The sequence below is a fragment of the Pseudomyrmex gracilis genome, unplaced genomic scaffold, assembly GCF_002006095.1.
Source record: "Pseudomyrmex gracilis isolate BER0280 unplaced genomic scaffold, ASM200609v1 scaffold_24, whole genome shotgun sequence".
Lineage (NCBI taxonomy): Eukaryota > Metazoa > Arthropoda > Insecta > Hymenoptera > Formicidae > Pseudomyrmex > Pseudomyrmex gracilis.
In genome coordinates, this window is record NW_018020608.1 from 674,762 (window position 1) to 698,687 (window position 23,926).

Genomic DNA, 23,926 nt, shown 5'->3' on the forward strand with positions numbered 1-23,926 from the left:
ATCTCTCTCAACTAATGATTAAACCTGCTATTATACATGTAATGTAAGTAGTGTTGTGTACATACACATCTAATTTTTGAGAGATAAATTGTAGAATTATTAATCTTGTGGATTTTTGTTTTTATGTAATAATAAAATAATAACATATGTGTACGCTTTTGGTGTGTGCAATAATGTCTTTACAAAGAAGAAATGAGACAATTTCCTCTTTAGACCAGTGGTGGTGCCACTGGAAGTGCCACGTTTGAAACGTTCGCGCGTCCACTACATGAGGTCTCCAGCGTCGGAGTTGCGTCCGATTGCTGTCACCGGTTGTACAGGTTACATCAACGCATGGTGTAAAGAGACGTCGGAGCTAACCTCAGTTTTCTTTCTGCTATTACACAGTCTTTTATGGCCGCTCAGGCCGCTCTTATTCCTTTCTGATCAAACAGATAATTGCAATCATGGTTAAGGAACAGTTTAGAGAAACACATGTCGCCAGTGAAGTGTACGTATATATGTTTATTTTAACTATGATGCCGAAGTCTGTCTTTGCTAAATTATTTTTATTTTAAATAAATGAACTCTCAGGCCACCCGATAGCAAAAGAGAGATAGAAGATCGAGCTTCAACCCCGCGAAAAGTTTAACACGCACGAAAAGCCATTTTTCTTAGTTACAAGATATTAAATTTTTCAAGTTACGCTATCACCGCGTTCGCGAATATATTCGAACTCAGCAATAAAAAAGGATCAATAGGATGCTATTTTTGTTTTTTGTAGAAAAAGAAATTTTTTACAATTTATAGTTTTTTTTTTTATACATAGTATTGCCACATATTGTTTGCTTTAATATACTTGCATGTCTCGTTTAGCTCTCATATATCTTTTGGAGTGGACAGCATGCACGACATGCTCTTACAAGCCAGTGTAGAAGTTATTGGCAACCGTCTGTACAATGAGGATTCAGAACGCACTCCATTTCTACACGGACCACTTGACAGACGCATGGTAAATATTTTTTTTTTTCTTGTCTGGCGAGAGTCAAAAGAAAAAAGTTAATTTAAATTAATTCATTCACACAGGGATTAAGTTCAATGAAAGCTGAATGTGAAACATGTGGAAAGAAATTGAATGAATGCGTGGGACACTTCGGCTATATGGATCTAGCGATGCCAGTTTTTCATTGCGGCTATTTCAGATCAATCATACAGATCTTGCAAACCATCTGTAAGGTAATATCGAAGACGATCCGTTGAGATTTGTGTTAAAATTTAAATTTGACTTTTATGAACAAAATCACTTTTCCACAGAAATGCGCTCATGTATTGTTGACGAGTGAGGAAAGAAAATTTTTTTTTTCCAAAGTACTAAATCCAAATCTGCGATATTTAACTCGCAAGGCATTGCGCAAGCAAATTTGGGAGAAGGCGAGAAAAAAGACGGAGTGTCCAAATTGCAAGGCGAACAATGGCCCCGTTAAGAAGTCTGGCTTTCTCCAGATTGTACACGAAGCTTACAAAAACTTGAAGAAAACAGATCCCATTATTCAAAACAAATTGAACGAATTGAGCCCAGCACTGGAACACGATCAGGAATTTAAGAATCTAGTAGACCAAAACTATCGCACCGTTTTTGATGAATCTTTATATCCGAATGTGGTACGATTTTAACGTTTCTACTTTTGCAATTTCAATCGATTTCTCTCTTTGCTCAAAAAGAGTAATTTTATATCTCATATATTTTCTTTAAGGTTCGCGAGCTTTTTACTAGGATTCCGACGGGCGATATGTGTCTTTTGTTGATGGACTCAGATAGTGCGACGCCGGTGGATTTGTTACTATCAAGAATTCCCGTACCGCCAATTTGCATTAGACCTAGCGTTGCGTCTGAACTAAAAGTCGGTACTAACGAGGATTCTCTTACAATGACGGTGTCAAAAATTGCTATTATCAATGAGGGCATTCGCAAGGGAATGGCCGGTGCTAATATACAACAGTTAATGGACGTTTGGGAGTACCTGCAATTGCATTGTGGTCTTTACATCAACGGCGACATGTCCGGGATACCTAAACACATAAAGGTAAGTTATTGTTCGAACATTAGATGGGATTTGTTTGACTTTTCTGTCTCTTTTCTACAGCAATTGATTGTTTCAGCCGAAAGAAAGAACCAGAGGCATAGTACAGAGATTAAAGGGCAAGCAAGGTCGTTTCAGAGGTAATTTATCTGGCAAGCGCGTTGATTTCACCGCTCGTACAGTGATTTCACCTGATCCAAATCTTCGAATAGATCAGGTAAGTGTATCAGAGAGAAAGGGTAACTTGATCTGTGTCATTACAATATAGTACATAAACAAATTTTTTTTTTTTTTTTTTGATCAGGTTGGTGTACCCATATACGTTGCGATGACGTTAACATATCCTGAAAGAGTTAATTCGTCGAATATAGAATTGATGCGGAAGTTAGTCCGAAACGGCCCGGACAAGCATCCTGGAGCGAACTACATACAATACAAGAATTTACAAGATAGAAGATATCTCAGATACGCTGATCGATCGAAAGTTGCTCAAGAGTTACAGGTAGCTTCTCTTGACATATGTTGAAATATATATATATATATACTTTATATTGTTCGAAACTTTTTTCACGTTGATTTATCAATCTGGATAAATAACATTTAAAGTGGAAGACACGCTGATTGCTGCGGTTTTCTTAATTATCTTTCTATCTTATAATTCTTTTTATTTTTTATTTTGTAGTATGGTGATATTGTTGAGAGACATCTCAAGGACGATGATTTGGTGTTGTTTAACAGACAGCCGTCGCTGCACAAATTAAGTTTGATGGTACACAAAGCTAAGATCTTGCAGCACCGAACGTTTCGATTCAATGAATGCGTTTGCACGCCTTACAACGCGGACTTCGACGGCGATGAAATGAATCTTCATTTACCACAGACCGAGGAAGCGAAAGCAGAAGCGCTAGTTCTGCTGGCGGTAAAAAGATCGACATACTTATTATAAATTTATTTTCTCGCCATAAGATTATTAAATTATCAGGATAGCCTGTTGTACGAACGCGTAGTTTGAAATATTTCGTTTTGTAGAATAAATCCAACTTGGTTACACCTCGCAACGGTGAATTGCTGATAGCAGCGACGCAAGATTTCATCACCGGCGCCTATCTCCTAACTCAGAAAGATAGATTTTTCACCGTCGCGGAGGCTAGATTGGCCGTTTGCTTCTTGGCCGGTTTGGACTCAACCACAGTTGTAACTCTTCCTCCGCCTGCAATTGTATATCCGATCAAGTTATGGACCGGCAAGCAAATATTCAGTCTGATCATGCGACCGAATCCGGATTGCCCTGTCAAAGCGAATCTGAAGACGAAAGGCAAGTCGTACACCAAGAACGAAGAATTTTGCGTTAACGATTCCTGTAAGTTTTAATAACGATTGTAATGATTTAGACTTTTTGCCGCAAACGGCTCGCTGAATAATCGAACCAAATTTTTTTTTTTTTAACAGACGTCATCATTCGCAATTCTGAGCTTCTAGCGGGATCGATGGACAAGTCCATAATTGGTTCGGGTTCGAAGCAAAACATATTTTATTTTTTGCTGTGTGACTACGGCGAGGATGTTGCGATCACGGCCATGTGGCGACTGACGCGACTAACAAATCACTTCAATTTCACGAAAGGAATTTCACTTGGTATTGGTGACGTCATACCTAGTCGCGGCTTAATCAAAGCCAAGGAAGATCTGCTGAACACTCAGTATGAATAAATTTATATACGTATGGACTCAAAAGACACTCTGTTTCAAATAGCTAATTCGAATATATTTATTTAGTTACACCAAGTGCAATGAATACATTCAATTGATGGAAACCGGTCGCCTCATCTGTCAGCCCGGGTGTTCGAAAGAGGAAACGGTGGAAATGAAGATACTGAACGAGCTATCGGTAATTCGTGACAATGTTGGCAAAGCATGCGTGAGAGAGTTGCATTCTTCCAATACTCCTCTCACTATGGCACTTTCCGGTAGCAAAGGTAGCTTCATCAATATCTCTCAGATGATTGGTAAGCAATAATTAAAAGTCTCTTCTCAGTGTGATGATAAATTTTCTACAGCTTTGTATATGTGAATGCCCTTAACTCTGAACATCCGTTTTCGCAGCTTGCGTAGGTCAGCAAGCTATAAACGGACATAGAGTGTCGAACGGATTCGAGGATCGCGCACTGCCTCACGTTTTGAAGCAGGTGCGAACAGCCGAGGCCAAGGGTTTTGTGGAGAATTCATTTTTCTCCGGATTGAAATCGAAGGAGTTCTACTTTCACGCAATGGGCGGCAGAGAAGGTCTCACCGATACCGCTGTGAAGACCGCGGAAACCGGATACATGCAGAGACGATTGATCAAGAGTTTAGAAGATCTGTGCATCCATTACGACATGACGGTGCGCAATTCGATGCGCGACATCGTGCAAATCAAATACGGCGGAGACCGATTGGATCCCACGTACATGGAAGGTACGTGTTTACGTTACTTTTTACACTGTGTGTGAAAAATCCATATAATATGCCCGTGTTTGCGCGTTACGTAGGTAAAGATCGTCCGGTCGATTATCAGAGAGTGTACGATCACGTGAGAGCGAAATTACCTTATAAAAATGAAGAGCCTTTAAACGCCGCCGATGTGATCAAAGCCACCGACGAATTGTTGAGCGACGCGAACGAGGAGTACGCCTGTCTAAGCAAAGAGTTCAAACAGGAACTAATGTGAGTATATAATAAAACACGAGATTATCGTAAACGCGATAATTAATCAACGCACCGAATGCTCCAAAAATTGGACAATATATCGGACATTTTGTATAAATTTTTCGTAGCACATTTTTGAAATCTGTGGCTAAGAAGATAGCGCGTTACCGGCAGAACATCAACTTGAAATCGCGAACGGTCTTGCAACTCGAGCGTCTTACCGTCTCGCAATTGGTAGAATTCATTCACACGTGTAAGGAGAAGTACATGAAGGCCAAGATAGAGCCGGGCACGGCTGTGGGAGCGCTCGCCGCGCAGAGTATCGGCGAACCGGGAACGCAAATGACATTGCGATCATTTCACTTCGCTGGGGTAGCGGCTATGAACATCACGCAGGGTGTGCCGCGTATCAAGGAAATTATCAACGCCAGTCCGAAGATCAGCACTCCGGTTATAACAGCAGGATTGGTGAATAATTGATAAATCTCTATCTCTCTTCCTTTCGAGCATGTTGTATATATATAAAAAAGATGTGTGACTTCTCTTTCTTTTCTATCAGGTAAATGACACGGACTGCGAATTCGCTGAACGAGTAAAGGCGAGAATCGAGAAGACCACGCTGGGAGATGTAGCCGAATACATTCAGGAGGCGTTTCTACGCGACGAACACATGCTTATAATAAAATTGGATCTCGAAAGAATTAAATTATTAAAAATAGAAGTGGACGCTCATTCCATAGCCTATACGTAAGTAATATTTGAAAAATCGACTCTAAAAAAATAATACAGTTTTTTTTTTAATTTCAAAGCGTGCGAGAGTAAAAGGTATTATTTTTATTAACTACTGCTGTAAGGAGATCGTATAAAAAAAAAGTAAAAATTCATAATTTTTTATCAGACTCTGCGCGACCAAATTGAAATTAACTCAAAAGAACGTAACCGTGGTGAGCGACGCGCTCATTGTTATTCGGCCAAATAAACAAAAGAACATTCCAAGTTTCCCGTTTCGTCAATTGACAGAGGCCATTCCGAAAGTTGTAGTCAAGGTAAGAGGACGTGCTCTAGAAGAGTTCGTGTTAAAGTGTTGAAAGATCCTGTGCAACGTGTGTGCTTAATTTGATTTTTTTTTTTTTTGTTTACAGGGCTTGCCCTCAATCTCCAGAGTGGTTGTGCACAACGAGAACCTCGATGGGAAAACGAAATTCAAATTATTTGTCGAAGGAGACAATTTTCGAGAAGTCATGGCGACGTCTGGCGTTCTGGGTAAAAACACGACGTCCAACAACACGATAGAAGTAAGTCGAAAGAGAAAACCATATTTAAGTTATATTTGTACAAATGGATTTTACATAATTTTTTTTTTTTTATAATCCGTATTTTTTATTTCAGGTTTACAAAACACTTGGAATTGAGGCGGCCAGAGCGACTATCATGTCCGAAATTAAATCGGTAATGGAGAATCACGGTATCAGTATTGATTATCGACATCTAATGCTCTTGTCAGATCTGATGACCAGCAGAGGAGAAGTGCTTGGTATCACAAGACAAGGTTTGGCAAAAATGAAAGAGTCCGTTTTAAATTTAGCATCGGTAGGAATTTTTCTCATTTTTTTCACACACACAAGTTACGAGTATTTGATGACACGCGTACGTGCTTGTAAAAAAAAAAAAATTTATTTATTTCAGTTCGAGAAAACAGCGGATCACTTGTTCGATGCGGCTTATTACGGACAAAAAGACAGCATATGCGGCGTCTCGGAATCGATTATAATGGGCGTTCCGGTTCCGGTAGGCACGGGAATGTTCAAACTACTTCACAGATATCCTTTTTGTAACAAGAGATGTAATTTTGTCTCGCGCAAATTTCGCATTACGGAATTTGAATATTTAATGCTTGTTATTTACATTTTAACACACGTATTTTTCCTTAATAATTTAACACGGCGGACAAGGACGAGCCACGTAAGCGGGAACTTCTTTTTGACAATCCGGAATTTCACAAGTCCTTCTATTCCGGAAGACGATTTCAGCGGATACGACCTCGTCCGGTGTTACAGACGCAGTAATGATACATGTATAAACTTGATATGTGACACGTATGTCAAATAATTTAAAAATATACGAAATTTATATGTTTTTACTATGTGATGTTTCGTACCACAACCATTCATTTTTCTACAGATGTCCCGAAAGTCAAGACCTAGATAAATTTAAATAGTAATATATATTAAATGATAAAATAAATTAATTTATAGATTCTGCAAATCACATCTCGGATAAAAATCACGTTTGTAATTGATCCGAGAACAATTCAATTCGCGTGCGTACGCGCACTTCGGTTTTTTGCCAGAACTGTGATTGGTTCGCGAAAACAAGGTTCATCTCTGCCTGTCCAATCATTGTCTGGTGTAGTTTAGTGCACTCCTAGTGCGGAGGAAAAGATGGGATAAATATAGAACAATGCCGTCAAATATTTGACGCGTTTGTTGTGCGCATATCGGACCAATTCTCTAATTTTGTGATTACTTGGTACATAACCACAACGGAGGAAGAAAAATTATTCATAATGAAGGCAATTTTTTTATCACTATTTGTTCTCGCTATCTTGTACGAGCGATATGCGATAGCGGAACACGAAGAGGACACGTCTACGGATTTGTACATGATCGAGGGAAAGGTATTTCCTTGGGATAATGTAGCTTCTACCGGATGGCAACTCATGACTCACGTAATGGTCAACGGTGGAGAACATTATGGCTTTTTGAGGTAATTTTTTCACCTACATCACGGCAATTTATTTTTCTGCGTGTTCATCGTTTGCCAACCGAGCACTTTTGGTTCTCCCTTCAGGGAAGATGGCACGTTCATAATCACAAACGTTCCCTCCGGATCTTACATGGTTGAGGTGGTGAATCCGAATTACGTCTACGATCCAGTTAGAGTGGAGATCAATTCAAAGGGAAAATTCCGAGCTCGCAAAGTAAATCTCATACAAACATCACAAGTGATTCAAGTACCTTACCCCTTGAAGATGAGGCCTGTAGCTCCGTTTCGATATTTTCAAGTTAGGGAGCAGTGGCGGATAACAGATTTCTTATTCAATCCCATGGTAAGAGAAGTTTTTACACTGCGTAAGAGAAACATGCGTATCTTTGAATTTTTTTATATCCTAGAATTAAAAACCAATTATTTTCTGTTTCAGATTTTGATGATGGTCTTGCCAGTTGTATTAATTATGGTTCTGCCTAAAGTCATGAACGATCCCGAAACCAGAAAGGTATGTGTGTGTGTGTGTGTGTGTTGACTTTTATCACCAACAACAATACTTTATCGTTCTATGTAGTTCATTATGTATTTTAATTTATATTACCTTGAGACTGAGTCGCTATGTATTTTACAGGAAATGGAACAGTTCAATAATCTTACCAGTTACAATATGCCAGAGATGTCAGAGGTGATAACATCATTCTTATCGGGCGGAGAGAAGCAAAAATCAAAAGCTATAAAAGCTGCAAAAAAACGGCAGTAAAAATTGTTGATTTCATCTGTAGATAGTTAAATATTTATACGGTTGTATATGTTTGTTCTTTAAAATATATGAGAAATATGTGTAGATAGAGAAAGAAAGTTTAGGAGCATTAAAATGCCATGTTCAATTGACTGATATGTCAATCTCTTAAACTATACAATGTGAATGCGTGATATATATTGCCGATCTTGAGCTGTTTGTAAAGTTTATAAAAAAAATGATGTTGGGATTTCTTTTCTACACCGAGATAATACGTGGCCATGTAACTTTCTTGCAACACGCCTGTTTACTTTTTCCTAGAAGAAAGTTACACGACCGCTAACTCGTGTAAATGCAAAAGAAACGGATTAAGAGCAAGTTTTTAACTTGCATTGCAGGTTGTGTCTCTCTCTCACACACACACATACGCACATACATGTGTGTATATATATATATACATATATATATATAATTTATTCTGTGCACATTTGCTGCACGGCATTCTGTGAAACAAAAACAATTATGTATAAATTCTAGTAATTAATAAACACGATGTAACTTACAATTACACAGTACTTATAGTTCTATCATAATCTTCTTGTATCATTTGTACAATGACCTCTGACTTTTTTTTCTAAAAGGTTGTATATTGTGCAATTGAAGATTAAATTTTTTTTAAATATATCAACACGTGTAAGTTACGTTACACATATTCACACAAAGCGACATTGAAATACCGTCGTGCGAAACTAGTAGAAACATTCCCAACTTGTGTGTATGTATTCGCAATATGTAAAAGTTAAATAAAAATTGATTTTCACACTTTATCTCGTAAAAAAAAAAAACAAAGTTTCTTCTCCACTAGGTTTAAAAGATATCGCGAAAATTATGTATTTTTTGTTTAATTTTACAAATATTTTTTTTCTTTAGTAAGTTTGCGGTAAATTTTACTTATATCGAAGTAAAACGAGCAACAATAGATTTGCGCACAATAGAAAAGTACGATCTCTGCAGTCGCGCGACACGATATCACGTTCTCTTTTGAACACACACATTCTCATTCGAAAATATCGAGGTCGCATCACATTTTGTCGCAAATTTTTTTCTCGCGTCGCGCGAAATAAAATTTGGTTTTTTGTTTGCTTGTTTTTTTTTTTTTTTTTGTATCGCGTATTGCGCGAGTCGCTAAACTAAAAGACGAGTGTCGACGAGAAAAAATTGTTAAATATATTAACGATTTAAAACGCGGAATGTCGAGTTTCTCAACGTATTGGGAATTAACAAATCGACAAAAAAAAAGGAACATGTGTAAAGATGAGCAATCAGGCGTGATTCAGCGGTCGACGATGCACAACGATGAAAGCAACTTCGCCGAGAGGGGCCTGGATGTACGGTCCAGTTCCGGGAATTCATATTTCGTCAATCGAGTCTTCGGTGGCTTCACACTCTCTCCGCCTTGCCTGGGCTCGGTATGTTGCCTCGCTCGTTTCGTTCACGTTAACTAACTATCAAATCGAACACACATCGCTTCTCGCAATATATACGTATTACGCGATGTGATATTTGAAACAATAATTTGATCAGAATCAAGAGAGAAAATTAATCAATTGTGCAACATAACTCTTTAGATAATTACATTCGCGGTGAGAAATCTGTGGTGCGAAAATGCGTACAAAAATTTGTGTGCGCGAATGAGGAAATCCGAGTGAAGCACAGTGCAAAAAGAAACGACGTGTGATTGAATCATATTTACGTAATAATGTCTATGTGTAACGTGCGGAAATATTGCAACTCGAGTTCCTGCTCTCACATTTTTGCCAAATTAAAAATGTCAAACGTTTACGAATCGCCCCGTAACTCTTCAACGTTGAAGAACGAGCTCTTGAGGATCAAAAAATTCAAAGCGGAATGGTAAGGAAGACAAACAACGCGAACGAACTCGAAACTACCTGATGCAAGTGATCAACGATGGGGTTCTCGACGACGAGAATGGTGAACGTGAAATCGCGTCGGAGAAGATTTCCGAAAATTTCGACGACCACTCGGACGAGTCCGAACAAATTATGGTGCCGTCAGGTAAATTCTTCAAACGAGATAAGATAAGTCTTGATGCGGCGTGTCTCTCGACGTGTGATCTCTCATCGGATTCATCTTTCAGATCCGTCCAAGTGGAACTCGGGTCACATAGCTTCGTGGATCTCGTGGTGCAGCCGAACGTTCTCCATAAAACCGGGACCCGTAGCCGCGACACTTCCGTCGAACGGAAGGGAATTGCTGAAATTGTCCCCGCAAGATTGGCAGGACGTCGCCGGCGAAACGGGCGGTTCTATTCTGGCGCGACACTTGGGATATCTTCATCTGCAGGCGACCGGCGTGCACACGCCGAGTTTACTGCAGGAGACCGGTATCGGTGAGTCATCGAGTCGTATAATGTGAGTTAGTTTCCAATAACTCGAGCGATTTTGTCTGAACTTCAAGCTGAACACTTCAACACCTAGACTTTTCGCTGATTGTTGGGTCAATGAAGATTTGTGAAAAATACAAATAATACATTTACAGAATTAGAAAATCGATCGTTTACTCTCTTTGACTGTTAGACTCACTCGCCGCTTACGGCTGTGTTAATTGCAACGTGCCGCTATAACTCTAAATGTGATCGATGACCGGGAGGGAGGGGAAACGAGCGTGAAAAGCTTAGAAAAAAAAAAGTTAATAGCGGTCCGATTTCGAACCTGAGGGTGGACGTAGAGTGATCGCGAGAGTGGTGGCTAACCGTTCCCCGAAGACCGATCCGAGTCGAGAGCTTATCTAAAGCTTTAACGATATGGCCGCGATCTATTACAGATAAATGCGGTCCGGCGGAAAAGTAAATATCGATATCTCGCGCCGAGGAGTCCAGTTTCGCCCCTCGAGAAACTTTTTCCGTGTCTCTCTGGGAAAGAAGAGAAAAACTTCGCAACTCTGTGAGATCGGAGCGTTCTACGTCGCAGATCTGCGCGATACGAAAATTAAAAGATGTTCGAATGAAAACGTAAGAAAAAAAAAACGTAACCAAGTAATTAGAAACCGAGGGAGAAAGAAAACATCGTATAGAATCGCGATCGAGGAGAGATGGCGAAAACAAAAAGAAAAAACAAAAAAATGAGATGAAATGATTCTCTTTTGTGTTCTCTCCTTTCCACGCGTAAGGTGCTCTCTTTTTTTTTTCGGTATATACACGGGCGGACTTTCCAGCAACCATCTCCTCGGATGCGAAGGAAGAAAAGCGAAAAGTGAGAGGCACCCGCGAGAGTCGTGGCAACGTAAGCCTCCGGAGATATATCGTCCGTTTGAATAACGTTGCACGGTTCTTTTTCTCTCTCTCTCCCTCTCTTTCTCTCTCTCAGTCTCTCTTTCTCCCACTCTCTCCTTCCTCTCCTTTTGCTCTTCTCTCGGTGTGTGCGTCGGCCCATCTCGCCTCTCTCGGCACCCGTTTATTAAACGAATCAGTGTTATCGCGGTGAGAGCCCTCATGAATAAACCATTGACTGTTTAGGGCGGAAAGGCGGAAAGGTGGTGCCACCGAGGGGTTACGAGCTTACCGTGACCGCTTCCATCCCTCTCTTTCGGGCTCTCTTCTCTTAGGGGCAAGGTTCAACGGGCTTGAGGGTAGTAAAGCTCGCCGTGGGGCGCGACTATATTGTTTTCATGATGAGCGGGAAATGTATATATTGGCGTTGGATTTTCAATGTATACGGAGAGATAATTTCGCGCGTCGCATGTGTCTCTGTCACGCACGTCATCCCCTCTCCCCCATCGCCGAACTTCTTCGCCCTCGCATTCGGCCAAAGAGTCGAGACATTCGCGAGATTTGAGATCAATTTAATACGCGCGCACACATCTTCGATTAACTTCTGATGGCTCATACACTGTAAAAAAAAAAATAAAGTACGTGATTTTCCACAAAATTGTAACTCAAAGAAGCATTTTGAGTAAATGTAAGCATTTACACGATTGATGACGAAGATGTACAAACTCGTTTGAATTTTTTATTAATAGAAGGTGATATTTTTTTTTTACAGTGTAAGGAAATGCGCATTTTTTCTTTGAAATGTTTCTTTTAACGCTCTCGAACACGTTCGTCCTAGCCGCACCGAATCATCAGAAACGAGAAATGAAATTTCTGGCGTGTGAAATATATATATACAATAATCGAAATAAACAATTTTCTCTTACATGCCGTCCCTATTCGACGGCGAGAAAAAAAAATGCGAAGAAGAAATTTATGAAGTTGTACAATTTTTTAAATCATTTTCCACCGGCATGTCCGAGGTGTCGAGTAAAACAGTTTGCGCGAATTTCGAAAAAGAGCGAGAGAGAAAGAAAGACGATATAACGACAGATATAAGTATAGTGCTCTAAGTGCGGTACACGTCACAGAGGGGGTGTGTAAAGGTATTCCATTCTTGCCAAGACCAAGAGTGGGGGATGCGAAGGGCTGAAATATCCAGGGGCAAAGATCGCTCAGTTACTCTCTGTTCACTGACTGTGGCGAGTTTTATTCCAAATGTCTCCTTACCTTTCGTCAACTTGGTTCCCGCGATCGACTCGCGCGCGTCCACGAACTTGTGTCACCGGTGAAACGTAGATTTCAATCAATATTCTCATCGATTTCCTCCGCGGTTTCGCGGAATCATCGTCGATCTCGATGGGACCGCGTGTAATCAGTCTCTGTAAAATTAATACTTCTGTGTTGTTACCGCGTGTTACCGAAGAAAATTGCAGTGATACGTTCGTTTCGAATGCGATTAAAAAACGTAAACGATAAACTGTAAGATTATTTACTTGCGAGAGATAGACTGTGTGAGATCCTCGCGGAAGGAACACAATCGTCGCATCCGTCGAACAAAACGTTCACGCGACACTTGTCACGTGTGATTTCGAAAATGACAGGCCTATCGCACACTGATTTTCGTGAGCGCCGTTCATATGGCACGGGCTAAAATATCACAGTCGGCGCGGTAATGTGGAGAATTCAGACGCATCCTCTACATCTTCAGCAGGATACCAGATTACACCCGTCGGCCGCCGCGATTCTTTACAACGGTAACGCGGGAAGCGACGCAGCAAGACTGAAACGTCGAACAATCATTTTTATACATATACTTTTGTTATATTTATTTACACGCACTTTCTCTCGAAAGATCCTACCGAAAGACAAATAAATTTTCATCGACGCGATTTCTCTGTCGAAAGAGATTTCTCTGTCGTTTTACTTAATTTTTAGAAACGAGAAAGCACAAAATACGTTAGAGAATAAAAGTCGGATCTAACCACTTCCGATTAAGTTAACGGGTCGATTGAGTGATTGACCGATTCTGCTAAACGTCCAATGCGATTGGTCAATCTCGAATAATCGGTTGACCGAGTTAATCAGAGATGGTGAAACCATGACTCTAATTATTCGACTCATATTTTCGCGTTCAAGTTGAGTCGACTGTAAAAAATAAAAAATTACTAGAGTAAGTTTACTTTCTGTTTTCTCGGGAACACAGTAATAAAATATTTATAAATATGTTAATTTAGAAAAAAGAAAAAAGTTGAGTCAGAAAAAGAGAAAAGAAATAAATTAATAGATAAGAAAAAGGAGAAAGAGAGAGAGCGAGAGAGAGAGAGAGACGATCGTTTTTCTCTTACGCCGTGCAACAACTTGACCTCGCAATAACTCGCGATTCACGGTGGCTGTGGTGCATGCGTGTTTCGTTTTCTGCTCGCAGAGAGGTTCAGCCTCCTACAACAGACTTGCTCGCTGATTGGATCGACGGCTGGTGCCGGCAGCTCAGGGGCGGTCGGAGGCGGTCAGGTTCAGCTCTGGCAATTCTTGCTGGAACTACTCTCGGATTCGTCCAACTCGTCTTGTATCGCGTGGGAGGGATCGAACGGCGAATTCAAGCTCACCGATCCGGATGAAGTTGCGCGTCGATGGGGCGAGCGCAAGAGCAAGCCCAACATGAATTATGATAAGCTGTCGCGCGCATTAAGGTAATTTCATCGACGAATTCCTTCACATTCACGTGTATACATATTGCTTCGACTTCTACGCAGAGTCTGTCTGTTAACCTTCAGAGGACCGACATCTTTTCCTTGAAAAATCTTACATATTTGATACTCAACCTTGATTTTATAACGTACGTCTTATATAAAGTTATTATGTAGATTCAGAGCTACTATAGTAGCTAGGCCGGTCCTCTAAAGACTAAAAGTTCTATCAAATACTTAGATTTTTTTTTTTCATTTACACACCAAAAATAACTTGGTTATCGCTAGTGAATTCTACTGAATTCCGTCAGAGAAACATGTGGAGTTGATTTTCTCACGCAAAAAAATTCAAAAAAAAAATCTGCAACATTTGATCTTCATATCTGAATATTTTTTCTCTTTCGACAGAGAAATTTCAACCAAAATTTGTAGATTGTTCCACGGATTAATTAAATTTTAAACAGCTTGGAACACACACTTCGGCATATTTACAAACAAGATAACGTTATGTGCAGATATTACTACGACAAGAACATAATGACGAAAGTACACGGTAAACGTTACGCTTACAAGTTCGATTTTCACGGTCTGATGATGGCTTGTCAGTCGCAAGCCGGTGTAATGCTGGAAGCGTCGACGTCGACGCGGGTAACAGGCGCGAACTGTCATCCAGCCCGTCATCAGCCTCATCGTGCGGCTCACCGTTTGTATCCGGTCGGGCCGTCGTTTGCTCAACACACTCTGCCACCCTCGTTGCAATCGGGATCATCCCTGTCTACTCAGCAATCGTCGCCAGCAGGAGCAGCGGCATCATCGTTGCAATCGCTGCAACCACCGCCGCCGCCACCACCGCCGCCGCCGCCTCAATCACCACCGCCGCATTATTGTTGGCCGTATCATCGATACTCGTCATCGGCATAACGTGGTCGTTCGGTCAGCTACGCTCGGCTGTGCGCGTCACATTCTTTGTCCACTTGTTCCACTTCCTTTCAGTCCACTCCTCTCTTGACTCCAATCTGTCGAGGATCGCTCGCGGAAAGACTCGGACTTTCGTGCGCGGATCAACACGCCCAGACACACCTCTGACAATATTTTTTATCAAATCTGTGTATCGATATATACCGCTACTTACACACATTTGTTTACTGAAAAGCAATATATATATATATATTTAACATGTTAATATACGTTATCGCTAGTGTAATATTACCTATATATTTCTGATATAGGAAAAATTATTTCTAAACTAATAATAAATCACTTGAATAAGAGAGCGCGTACTTGATGCCATAATAATTGTATATTTTGTAAACACGACTTTCTATGTAGCAAATACATACATGTTATAAGCTGATGGATTTACAGTATATATATAAAAATAAATAAATTATTATATATAACAGAGACGTTCAAAGAAAGAGTAAAAACATTTCGAGATAAATTTCATTTTTCAATTTTCAACGACGTCTTATATAAAGACGCTCTTTAAAATTGCAATCGAAATTTTATGGATTATCAATCGACGTGTATATCTCTGAATAATACAAACTTTCGGCATTGTCCTGTGTCATAACAACTCGACCCCCAAATACTTGTTTATTTATAAACCATCGTATCTTTTCGACGCGTCGTGGATAACAATGGCTCCTGTAGACCTTGGTTTTTGAAGTATATATCTATTTCCGGAAAAAAGTCGAGACGCCGGTTCACCCGCGAACTTCCGCCGCGCGAGCGTCGCCATCTTTTGCGTCTCCTGTGCTCAGGAGTCACTTAAGTCCGCGTCTCACTTCGTTCTTTAAGGCCGATATTCACGAGAGAGGCTTGTTCTTTTTAGAAGTTGAACTTGTCGCACCGTTCGTTTTTTCCCCGTTTTTTTTTTTTCAAAATGAGGAGAAGAAAAAATACGGAAGTGTGCAAGAAGTTCGGCTAAAAAGTAGTACAGGCCTGAGATTGTCTCGAGTTCTTCGTCTTCGAGATGCTGTTGTACGAGTCGTTCTATTGGTCACATGGCTGCGTTCGTTTTTTAATGGCAGTACTGAAAATCTATAGATTCATGTCACGTATACTATAGATTTTTCAGTACAGCCAGTAATAACCGAACAGGGCCCATATCTGGAAGATGAGCTTAAAGCCCGTTCTACATTGGGTGCGTTCAGACAACTCAACAGTTGAGAGATCATTACTTATGATAGGACTATTCTTCAAAATCTGCTTCGGTTCCAAAAGTATGATCCAATCAGATGTGACTATCTCTCAACCGTTGTGCAACTGTTGAGTTGTCTGAACGCACCCATTGATCGCAAGCGCAAACGCGAGGTATGGATCTTGTGGAATTGACCAATCACGCTGGTCAATTGGCTGATTTGATCAATACGATTGGTCAATTCTACCAGACCTTGTTCCTTGCGTTTTGCGATCAATGTAGAACGGGCTTAAGACAACACGAGATTCAAGGATCGTGTTTTTTGAGTACCGGCCGTAATGTCCCGCGACCCGACAGATTTTATAACCACAAAGACCGTCGACGTAGTTTGTGCTCGGAGAGACGTTTTCCTTTCAAGAATAATTGCGCGGAGAGACGAGATGTTTGTTTTCTAAATCTCATGGTTTAGCATCTCGAGCGCGTTTCCGTTTCCGAACTCCGTGGTGAGTGATGTGTGCGAATAATTGTGCGCGAGAAGCAAACTTGTCGCAAATTTATGATTCATTTCTCACAAAGGTGCCACCTGTAACAAAAGTCTTTTTTTTTTGTGTTTACAGGAACCTGCGCGGAAGAGAGCGGCCCACACACGTACATGTGCTGAATTGTGTATTTTTCATAGAAGAATTAAGCAGCATTCTTCAGTGAGAAATTTTTTGTGTGTGTATATATATATATTTTTTTTTATATATACGTATATATATATATATATATATATATATGTATTGAGGACACATAGGGTTTTATATATAAACAGAACAAGAAATACAGTCATGTTGGGAAAACAGATGTCGGGTTCAAAAGAGAAGGACAGAGACAATAATGTTTCCAAGTTGGAGTCAAAGTGCAAGCTAATCATGAAGTGGACTCCGCCGAGAGAAAAACATTTATATTTCAGACAACGATTTGGATCGCCCAGAATGTTAAGCCGTTCGTTTCCACAAAGAAAGAAAACCTTATCTTATTACAAAACAAGAAACTTCTCAACCTGTGATATTGTCGGTTCGAAAGGAGACGCATCAGTTTTTGTATCGCCGAAGTCAAGTTTGGGAAACAGTTTTCAATCAATCAATTCGAATAAATTATCGAGAGAATTATCCAGATCGGCCAAGATAATGAAAGCGCTTACTTCGAGCTCCAACTTGCTCGGCCACAGACACAGAAGTATAAGAAAATCATTGAATTTTAGTCCGAATTCAAGTCCGCGAAAGAGAAGCAGTAGTTCTGTTAGCAGTGACTCATTGTCGCCCATGTTCTTTCCTGATAAAGTGAGACTTGATTCAAGCTCAACTGACTCTTCCGCCAGCATGTTGATCGCATCTACAGAATCGATTGACGAGAATCAGAATCAAACGCCTCAGCACAGTCGGAAGATAGCGAACACACCGACCGACACAACTCCCAAGATAGAAAAAACTGCTGATATAACAGCATTTAAATTGAAACTTCGAAGTAAACTCAGGGAAAGGATTGACGGTCTTGTAAATACAGCAGAAACACCTAGAAATTCCTTCAGTAAGTCAAATATTGACGGCTGTGTGATACTTGCTAGCACACCCAGGGAGTTGTCTCATGACATCAATCAGGACGAGCACAATAGGTCACTTACACCGGAAAACATAATGTTAATTCCACAGACCATGAGCGCCATCAAAAAGAGCCATAAAAAGGTAATGCACAAATTATTCGATATTGTATAACTTTCCAGCTAATTTTTTTTTCTCGCATTTGTTCTCATCAATTTTAAATTTATAAATTAAAGATACTTAACAGCCATATTGTGAGATACTCAATAGCCATATGTATGGTTGCAATGTGTAAAGAGACAAGGAAGCTTTAACTTTTAAATTCTGACTGCATATGTTTTTAATTTAATATATTAAAATATTCTAACAATTGTTGTTCTAATTTGATTCTCTAATTGTTAATATATTAAATTCTTGATTGCAACAGGAAAAATTGCATTATTTCGAAGATCTATTGTCCACACGGCAGATGGAGGTTTCGATAGCAGATACAAATCTGCATACAAACGCAACGACAAAATCGTTGGAATCGCACGAGGCGAGCGATAGTTTTTACAATATGACTCCCGTAAAGGAAACTCAGAAGAAGAAAAAAGTCGTTAAGAAGATGCTCACTTATAAGGACAGCGGGCTCAATGATACCAGATCGCTTCTGATGGATCACGATGCGGAGAACACTACACTAAGTAAAGATGATTCAGATGAAAACAGATCGGATAAGTCGCGAGATGACAAAATACAGAATATTGATTTGATTGGTCGCGACGTTGTTGAACGTGAAAAAACTTCGCTAGATAGCGACATAGATCTCACTCAAAACTACGACGATGAGAAAGAAGAAAGTGACTGGTCCGAGAAAACCAATTCCGAGAAAGAATCTCAGTATCCGCAAGAAGAAGCGTCACGTAAAGCGAACAATGCGACAACGAGTGAAAGAAGAACGGTGTCTCCGGAACGCGAGTCAACTAGTTTTCAAGACGACAATAACGCAGCAACTACACCCGACAATCACATAAACCTTTTGAAGCAGGTGTGCACGGAATCGATTAAAAAGTCGCACAAAAAGGTAAAATATGAAAAAAGAAAAGCTTTATCTCAGAAACAGATTCTTCATCAGACAATGGAAATAGATAAAGCGTCGGAAGACACCGATCGTCACAAAGATGAAGCGAACGACAAAAATGCGATCACAACTCCAACTTCGACTCGTCAGAATTCCGGTCGTCCGGTCACACCCGAGGTTTTGAATTCCAGCAGACTCTTACTGTCTCAATTTTATTCGATCAAAAAGTCACATAAAAAAGACAAGGAAAAAAAAGAAAAGGTCCAGTCCAGCGCGATCAAACATCACAAATATTCGAAAACAAATAGCAACTGGTCGAAAGATGACGGGGAAACTAGCGCTGATGCGAACACCTCGCGGAACAACGTGTCGCTCCAGTTAGCGGATTCTCTTGACGACGTGTTGATCAAGAAGGGAAAGAGATCATTGAGAATGTCCTTGTATGGCAACAAGAAGAGTACAGACGCGGATGACGAATTTAAGATCTACACTCCGATCAAGAGAAGACCGTTGATTCCGCTCGCTAATAGCGCGAACAAACCGTCGTCACAGGAGAAGACCAAGCTCACGGAAGCGACGTCGAAAGAAATCGATTGCTTCAGATGCACAACACCGGTGGCGCGTCATTGCGTCGCGTCTGAGAAAAATAGAGAATCGGAAGCACACAGTTCGAACGACGTACTAGCGGATGCCGGAAATCGAACTCGCAACAATGGCGCATCGACTCCGACGAATACATGTTCGACGACGGAGCTACGTCACAATATCGACTCTATCAAAGCGTCGCACAAGAAAGAGAAGCTCGACCGCAGCGGCGTTTGCAGAAAGCAGATTTTAGAAAAGAACCAGCTCTACACCATCAAGAACATCAGTTTCGCAGATACGTCGAGCGAAGATCATTCGTTGGAAGACGATATTGGCTACACCGAAACGGGAACGTGCAGTAACACATGTGGATTGAGTGCGGACAAAAACCGCGAGGGAATTATTATTCGCGAAACATTGGCGAGTCGAGCGGAAAATAGCAGTGAAAATTCAAAGGAATTGAAGTTCTCCGTCGTTGCAACGCCTCCGAACGACTCGAATATCGCCAAGTTGATCAGACTGTCTCACACAACTTCCATAAAGAAATCTCACAAAAAGGAACGTGACAATAATGCTCAAGCTAAGTACATATTTATGAGCGAGGAACACGACTTGTCCGACGACGGATCGATATTCAATGAGGAAGATCGATTGATTTCTGACGAATTTCAGAACCTGTACCACGACAATATGACAAACGACAACTCGATATAGATTATTAGACTATGAAAGTACACGCTCTATATGAATTATGACAGCGCGTCGCGACAATAATGTGTAAATAACATAGGATGGATTGATTTTTTTTTAAATAGCACAGACAAATTAACGAAGAGAATATTATTATTATTTGACAAAGTTTTAGCGTACTATTTCTAGTTACTTTTTTGATTTGCCAACGTATCTGCGGATTTTTATCCGTCCGCGATGATTTAGTAGAAAGATTTTTCTCGACTTTGAATCAAACTTAAGTTAAGAAACAACACAACATTCACGTAACTTGAGAAAAAGTATATAATATAAAAATTATCAACATCTCGTTGATTTTCATATACGAGAAAGGTCTAAAAAAAAAAAAAAAAAAAAACCTATACATATAGATACAATTCCTTGTGTCTAAAATTGTACACCTAATTAGGGTAAAGTATTTTACGAGTATTTTACACACGTATGGTTTTTGCTTTCGTGATAGGACTCGATTGATTTTGCGAATACTCTCTCTGCAATTTAAACTTTAATTTTTATAATATTATAATAAGTTTCTCTCTCACTTTCTCTTTTTTATATGTATATGTTATTATATGTTACATTTCGGTTTTCATATATATATATAATTTATAAGAAGTACGGACTATATAGAGCTGTTACGTAATTTTTTTGTCGGAACGGAAGCAATGATTTTTCCGAATCGAGATGTTTTCGTGTCTTTGTTGCCACGAGAAAATGGAAACGACAATCGTAAAGCGAAACTCACCGCGATCGGAAAATTTACGTTCCAAAGATTTTTACGCAACGGCACCGACCGGATGTAATTTTTTTTTTTTTTTTTTTTGAAGAATAGTAATCTCTATTAGCGTTTCAAACAACATTCGCTCTTGTGACTATTACATGTACGTTTATCATTGAATTGAGATGTAGTTCATCGCTTTCATCACATCGCTTGACTCAACTGAAATAAAATATAAAAAAAAAAAAAAAACATTTATCTTAAAAATTAAGTTCGTATATTACAAATTTATATATTAATATTTTTCTTTTTTTTTACATAGACACACATGTGTCTTAAGCACAATTATACATGTTAACTTTCTTCTGTATCTCATTGTAATGTATATAAGAAATTAGGTCAAATACATTTTTCTATATTGTTACACAGTGTACGCGTGTGTTTTGAAAAAAATTCTCTCTACCTTTTCTACGATATATTCGTGTTGCGATCTTGATGCGGCGCAATGTGCCATGCAAATCACCGTATATATGTATGAATAGCGTTCTATATATTGAGCAAACTCTCTCTCTCTCTCACGTGTTCGTCGTCAGGGATACAGAGACGTAGAAAAGATTCTCGTTTGGTAAATAACAATCGAAATATTAGTCTACATTTCGGTCTGTTTCTAAAGATTATACAAGTCTCTCGCGACGAAATCTTTTATGACTTGTGAGAAGTATTTTATGTTACCAAAATGGAGTACATAGTATCGCCGTGGGAAATCGAAACCTACATACAAAGTTTAAACGTCTCGACTCTGCAGGATATCGGCACAAAAGAGTGCGTGCCTCGTCTTAGGTTTTTTTTTTTTTTTGTTTAGTTTCTAGTATAGCTATATACGTACAGCTCGCGGGCTAAACCCAATGTGTTCCAGCTGGTTGGATTTCCACAAGAAATTAACGTTGTTGAATCAACAAAGTGTACTCGAGGTGACGGAACTGCGCGAGGAGAGCGTCGCGGAATTTTTTATCTCGTTAAAAAAAGTAAGAGCTAATTTCGAAAAATTTTTCGACAGTTTAGTTTTCTTTTAAAATTCTCTTGCGCGATACCAGTAACACGCATAATATATTCTCAAATATAGTTTTACCAAATCTTACGTTCTCAGGTTCCCGTTCTCATATACGAAGCTATACAAATTGACATATGGAAGCACAAGGTGTTCCCGCTGTTAATTGACCTCGACAACGAGCCGTCCAACACGTTTATGCTGTTCAGCGTTTTTTATCACGAAGTCATTGCCGTTTCGCTGTTGGAAAATGTATTGTTTCACTGCAAGAGCTCGGACACGATGGACGACACGATAATCGATCTCATCGATTATGCCGTTCAATGTGCGACCGTGCTCTTGGACGAGAAAACCACGGAGATTTACGAAGGACTTGACGCGAAAGATTTCAAGTAGGATAAAGCACATGAAGCAAATTAAAAAAACAAAAGAAAAAAAAACATGCAAATTAAACGTTAAATCTGTCAACTGGTGTCGAATGTGTTTTCTAGCAATTCGAGCCTGGAAGAAATACTGAAGAAACATAAAATACTCGAATTCGACATCGGGATGAGATGCATCTCAATTCTTTACTATATAATAGAATTTTTGGAAAGCTTGCCTCTTTATGTTGTTTCGCGCGTGCTGACCACACACGATGTTCCTTATCTATTTGTGCAGTTGATAGAAAAACAACCGTGGAAGAAGGAAAACGAGAACGGTAATCATCCCCGTTTCTCTGATTCCCATCGAGTTGCGTTACGATGATGGGAGACACGTAAATTAGAGTTTCCTTAATAAATTTTGGCGCAGGTGAAATTTTAACGTACGACGCTAAGTGGCAAAAAATTGACGCAAATAATATTGGAAAAATTAATAAGAGAGAAGGACAGATATGGTTTGCTCTGAGAGAAGTGCTTCTCAATCCTAAATATTCTTCACATTATGAGATCACAGAGCACAGACTGACCCAGTTGTCAAAGGTATTGTTAATACCAATGCCGATTAATTGATTTAAAAAATAAATTTTTTACACCCAGTTACAGAGACATTTACACGAAGACGTATTAGATCAAATCTGTCCTCTGATAGACCTCAAGAGATGGTTATCTTATGTTACTATGTCATCGGCACGGCCATCTTCGAATAGAATCTGCAAGGTTCAAGTAGAAGTTATACCACAAGTATGTCATTATTTTTTAAATTACTTTTTGTTATCTTAAAATGGTTATTAATGCAACGCTACAATCTTGCGTATAAAAGAGCAACCGCCAAATACGTGTGTGTAAATTTCAGATAAAATCATCCATTTTAGAAAAATTTCACAAAAAATGGAAAAAACTCGCTAGACATCAGTCCAAGTATCTACTCACGGTAGATACAAATTACATTAAAGATGCCGCGCAGATTTTAAGCGATATTTACGATTTGGAGAAGTTGGATCGTTTAGAAACAAAAAAATGTTCTTTGTGCCAAAAAGTGTCTAAGAATCGATGTTCCAAGTGTAAAGAAACTTGGTATTGTAGTAGGTGAGTAATATTTCAAAAACATGTAAGATTACAATGCAATGAAAAATAAATATAAAATTTCTCATAGGCAATGTCAAGTGAAAGACTGGGAGAAACACAAAGACATTTGCAACATGATTACAAAAACTGAATGATAGACATAGAATAATAAATAAAAATTAATAGACACAACATACATCTAGTTAGCACTCGGTGTTTTTTTTTTTAACAACAGTGTAAACTAACTGTTATATACGTACCTCAGAAAGAAACCGATAAAATTATAAAAAATTCCAAAAA

The 23,926-nt window shown here is 39.4% G+C and overlaps 6 protein-coding genes across 7 annotated transcripts; all 6 read left to right on the forward strand.

Moving 5' to 3' along the window:
- Positions 1–300: 300 nt before the first annotated feature.
- Positions 301–6,887, forward strand: LOC109852087 (DNA-directed RNA polymerase III subunit RPC1). The gene is made up of 20 exons (XM_020422920.1): positions 301–490; positions 856–991; positions 1,066–1,215; positions 1,294–1,641; positions 1,734–2,063; positions 2,140–2,277; positions 2,365–2,562; positions 2,743–2,979; positions 3,090–3,420; positions 3,510–3,759; positions 3,836–4,065; positions 4,163–4,513; positions 4,588–4,762; positions 4,873–5,212; positions 5,304–5,491; positions 5,643–5,790; positions 5,887–6,039; positions 6,134–6,334; positions 6,431–6,564; positions 6,687–6,887. Exons 1-20 carry the CDS (start codon positions 447–449, stop codon positions 6,808–6,810), a joined length of 4,206 nt encoding a protein of 1,401 aa, XP_020278509.1. The 5' UTR covers positions 301–446; the 3' UTR covers positions 6,811–6,887.
- A 299-nt stretch (positions 6,888–7,186) lies between these two features.
- LOC109852052 (ER membrane protein complex subunit 7) lies at positions 7,187–8,820 on the forward strand. The gene is made up of 4 exons (XM_020422852.1): positions 7,187–7,510; positions 7,595–7,853; positions 7,947–8,021; positions 8,145–8,820. Exons 1-4 carry the CDS (start codon positions 7,311–7,313, stop codon positions 8,271–8,273), a joined length of 663 nt encoding a protein of 220 aa, XP_020278441.1. The 5' UTR covers positions 7,187–7,310; the 3' UTR covers positions 8,274–8,820.
- Positions 8,821–9,986: 1,166 nt separating this feature from the next.
- On the forward strand, positions 9,987–11,122 carry LOC109852096 (DNA-binding protein D-ETS-6-like). Its single transcript, XM_020422933.1, has 3 exons — positions 9,987–10,328; positions 10,411–10,662; positions 11,097–11,122. The coding sequence occupies exons 1-3, from the start codon at positions 10,205–10,207 to the stop codon at positions 11,120–11,122; spliced, it is 402 nt and encodes a 133-aa protein (XP_020278522.1). The 5' UTR covers positions 9,987–10,204.
- A 2,110-nt stretch (positions 11,123–13,232) lies between these two features.
- On the forward strand, positions 13,233–15,205 carry LOC109852066 (transcriptional regulator ERG homolog). Its single transcript, XM_020422883.1, has 3 exons — positions 13,233–13,337; positions 14,009–14,273; positions 14,786–15,205. The coding sequence occupies exons 1-3, from the start codon at positions 13,256–13,258 to the stop codon at positions 15,189–15,191; spliced, it is 753 nt and encodes a 250-aa protein (XP_020278472.1). The 5' UTR covers positions 13,233–13,255; the 3' UTR covers positions 15,192–15,205.
- Positions 15,206–16,768: 1,563 nt separating this feature from the next.
- Positions 16,769–20,731, forward strand: LOC109852111. Its single transcript, XM_020422958.1, has 3 exons — positions 16,769–16,916; positions 17,031–18,140; positions 18,424–20,731. The coding sequence occupies exons 2-3, from the start codon at positions 17,244–17,246 to the stop codon at positions 20,356–20,358; spliced, it is 2,832 nt and encodes a 943-aa protein (XP_020278547.1). The 5' UTR covers positions 16,769–16,916; positions 17,031–17,243; the 3' UTR covers positions 20,359–20,731.
- A 965-nt stretch (positions 20,732–21,696) lies between these two features.
- On the forward strand, positions 21,697–23,921 carry LOC109852138 (zinc finger MYND domain-containing protein 10). 2 transcript variants are annotated; one of them, XM_020423015.1, is made up of 8 exons: positions 21,697–21,931; positions 22,008–22,116; positions 22,239–22,531; positions 22,631–22,839; positions 22,932–23,101; positions 23,159–23,302; positions 23,415–23,647; positions 23,715–23,921. In XM_020423015.1, the coding sequence occupies exons 1-8, from the start codon at positions 21,828–21,830 to the stop codon at positions 23,779–23,781; spliced, it is 1,329 nt and encodes a 442-aa protein (XP_020278604.1). In that variant the 5' UTR covers positions 21,697–21,827; the 3' UTR covers positions 23,782–23,921. The 2 variants fall into 2 exon arrangements, with proteins under 2 accessions (XP_020278604.1, XP_020278605.1); XM_020423016.1 differs by having other exon boundaries at positions 21,697–21,913; positions 23,715–23,920.
- Positions 23,922–23,926: the final 5 nt, after the last annotated feature.

What these genes read in the sequence shown, in the direction of transcription:
- LOC109852052 (XM_020422852.1), top strand. Translation starts at nt 7,311, where the DNA reads ATGAAGGCAATTTTTTTATCACTATTTGTTCTCGCTATCTTGTACGAG. An exon ending in ATTTCTTATTCAATCCCATG is followed by an intron (nt 7,854 to 7,946) that starts GTAAGAGAAGTT and finishes TTTCTGTTTCAG; the next exon opens with ATTTTGATGATGGTCTTGCC. An exon ending in ACGATCCCGAAACCAGAAAG is followed by an intron (nt 8,022 to 8,144) that starts GTATGTGTGTGT and finishes TGTATTTTACAG; the next exon opens with GAAATGGAACAGTTCAATAA.
- LOC109852087 (XM_020422920.1), top strand. Translation starts at nt 447, where the DNA reads ATGGTTAAGGAACAGTTTAGAGAAACACATGTCGCCAGTGAAGT. An exon ending in AAGCGCTAGTTCTGCTGGCG is followed by an intron (nt 2,980 to 3,089) that starts GTAAAAAGATCG and finishes TTCGTTTTGTAG; the next exon opens with AATAAATCCAACTTGGTTAC. An exon ending in ATGTTCAAACTACTTCACAG is followed by an intron (nt 6,565 to 6,686) that starts ATATCCTTTTTG and finishes ATAATTTAACAC; the next exon opens with GGCGGACAAGGACGAGCCAC.
- LOC109852096 (XM_020422933.1), top strand. Translation starts at nt 10,205, where the DNA reads ATGCAAGTGATCAACGATGGGGTTCTCGACGACGAGAATGGTGAACGT. An exon ending in ACAAATTATGGTGCCGTCAG is followed by an intron (nt 10,329 to 10,410) that starts GTAAATTCTTCA and finishes TTCATCTTTCAG; the next exon opens with ATCCGTCCAAGTGGAACTCG. An exon ending in ACTGCAGGAGACCGGTATCG is followed by an intron (nt 10,663 to 11,096) that starts GTGAGTCATCGA and finishes GATCTATTACAG; the next exon opens with ATAAATGCGGTCCGGCGGAA.
- LOC109852111 (XM_020422958.1), top strand. Translation starts at nt 17,244, where the DNA reads ATGTTGGGAAAACAGATGTCGGGTTCAAAAGAGAAGGACAGAGACAAT. An exon ending in TCAAAAAGAGCCATAAAAAG is followed by an intron (nt 18,141 to 18,423) that starts GTAATGCACAAA and finishes TGATTGCAACAG; the next exon opens with GAAAAATTGCATTATTTCGA.
- LOC109852138 (XM_020423015.1), top strand. Translation starts at nt 21,828, where the DNA reads ATGGAGTACATAGTATCGCCGTGGGAAATCGAAACCTACATACAAAGT. An exon ending in CTTGACGCGAAAGATTTCAA is followed by an intron (nt 22,532 to 22,630) that starts GTAGGATAAAGC and finishes TGTGTTTTCTAG; the next exon opens with CAATTCGAGCCTGGAAGAAA. An exon ending in GAAGAAGGAAAACGAGAACG is followed by an intron (nt 22,840 to 22,931) that starts GTAATCATCCCC and finishes ATTTTGGCGCAG; the next exon opens with GTGAAATTTTAACGTACGAC.
- LOC109852066 (XM_020422883.1), top strand. Translation starts at nt 13,256, where the DNA reads ATGTGGAGAATTCAGACGCATCCTCTACATCTTCAGCAGGATACCAGA. An exon ending in CGCCGCGATTCTTTACAACG is followed by an intron (nt 13,338 to 14,008) that starts GTAACGCGGGAA and finishes TTCTGCTCGCAG; the next exon opens with AGAGGTTCAGCCTCCTACAA. An exon ending in AAGCTGTCGCGCGCATTAAG is followed by an intron (nt 14,274 to 14,785) that starts GTAATTTCATCG and finishes CGTTATGTGCAG; the next exon opens with ATATTACTACGACAAGAACA.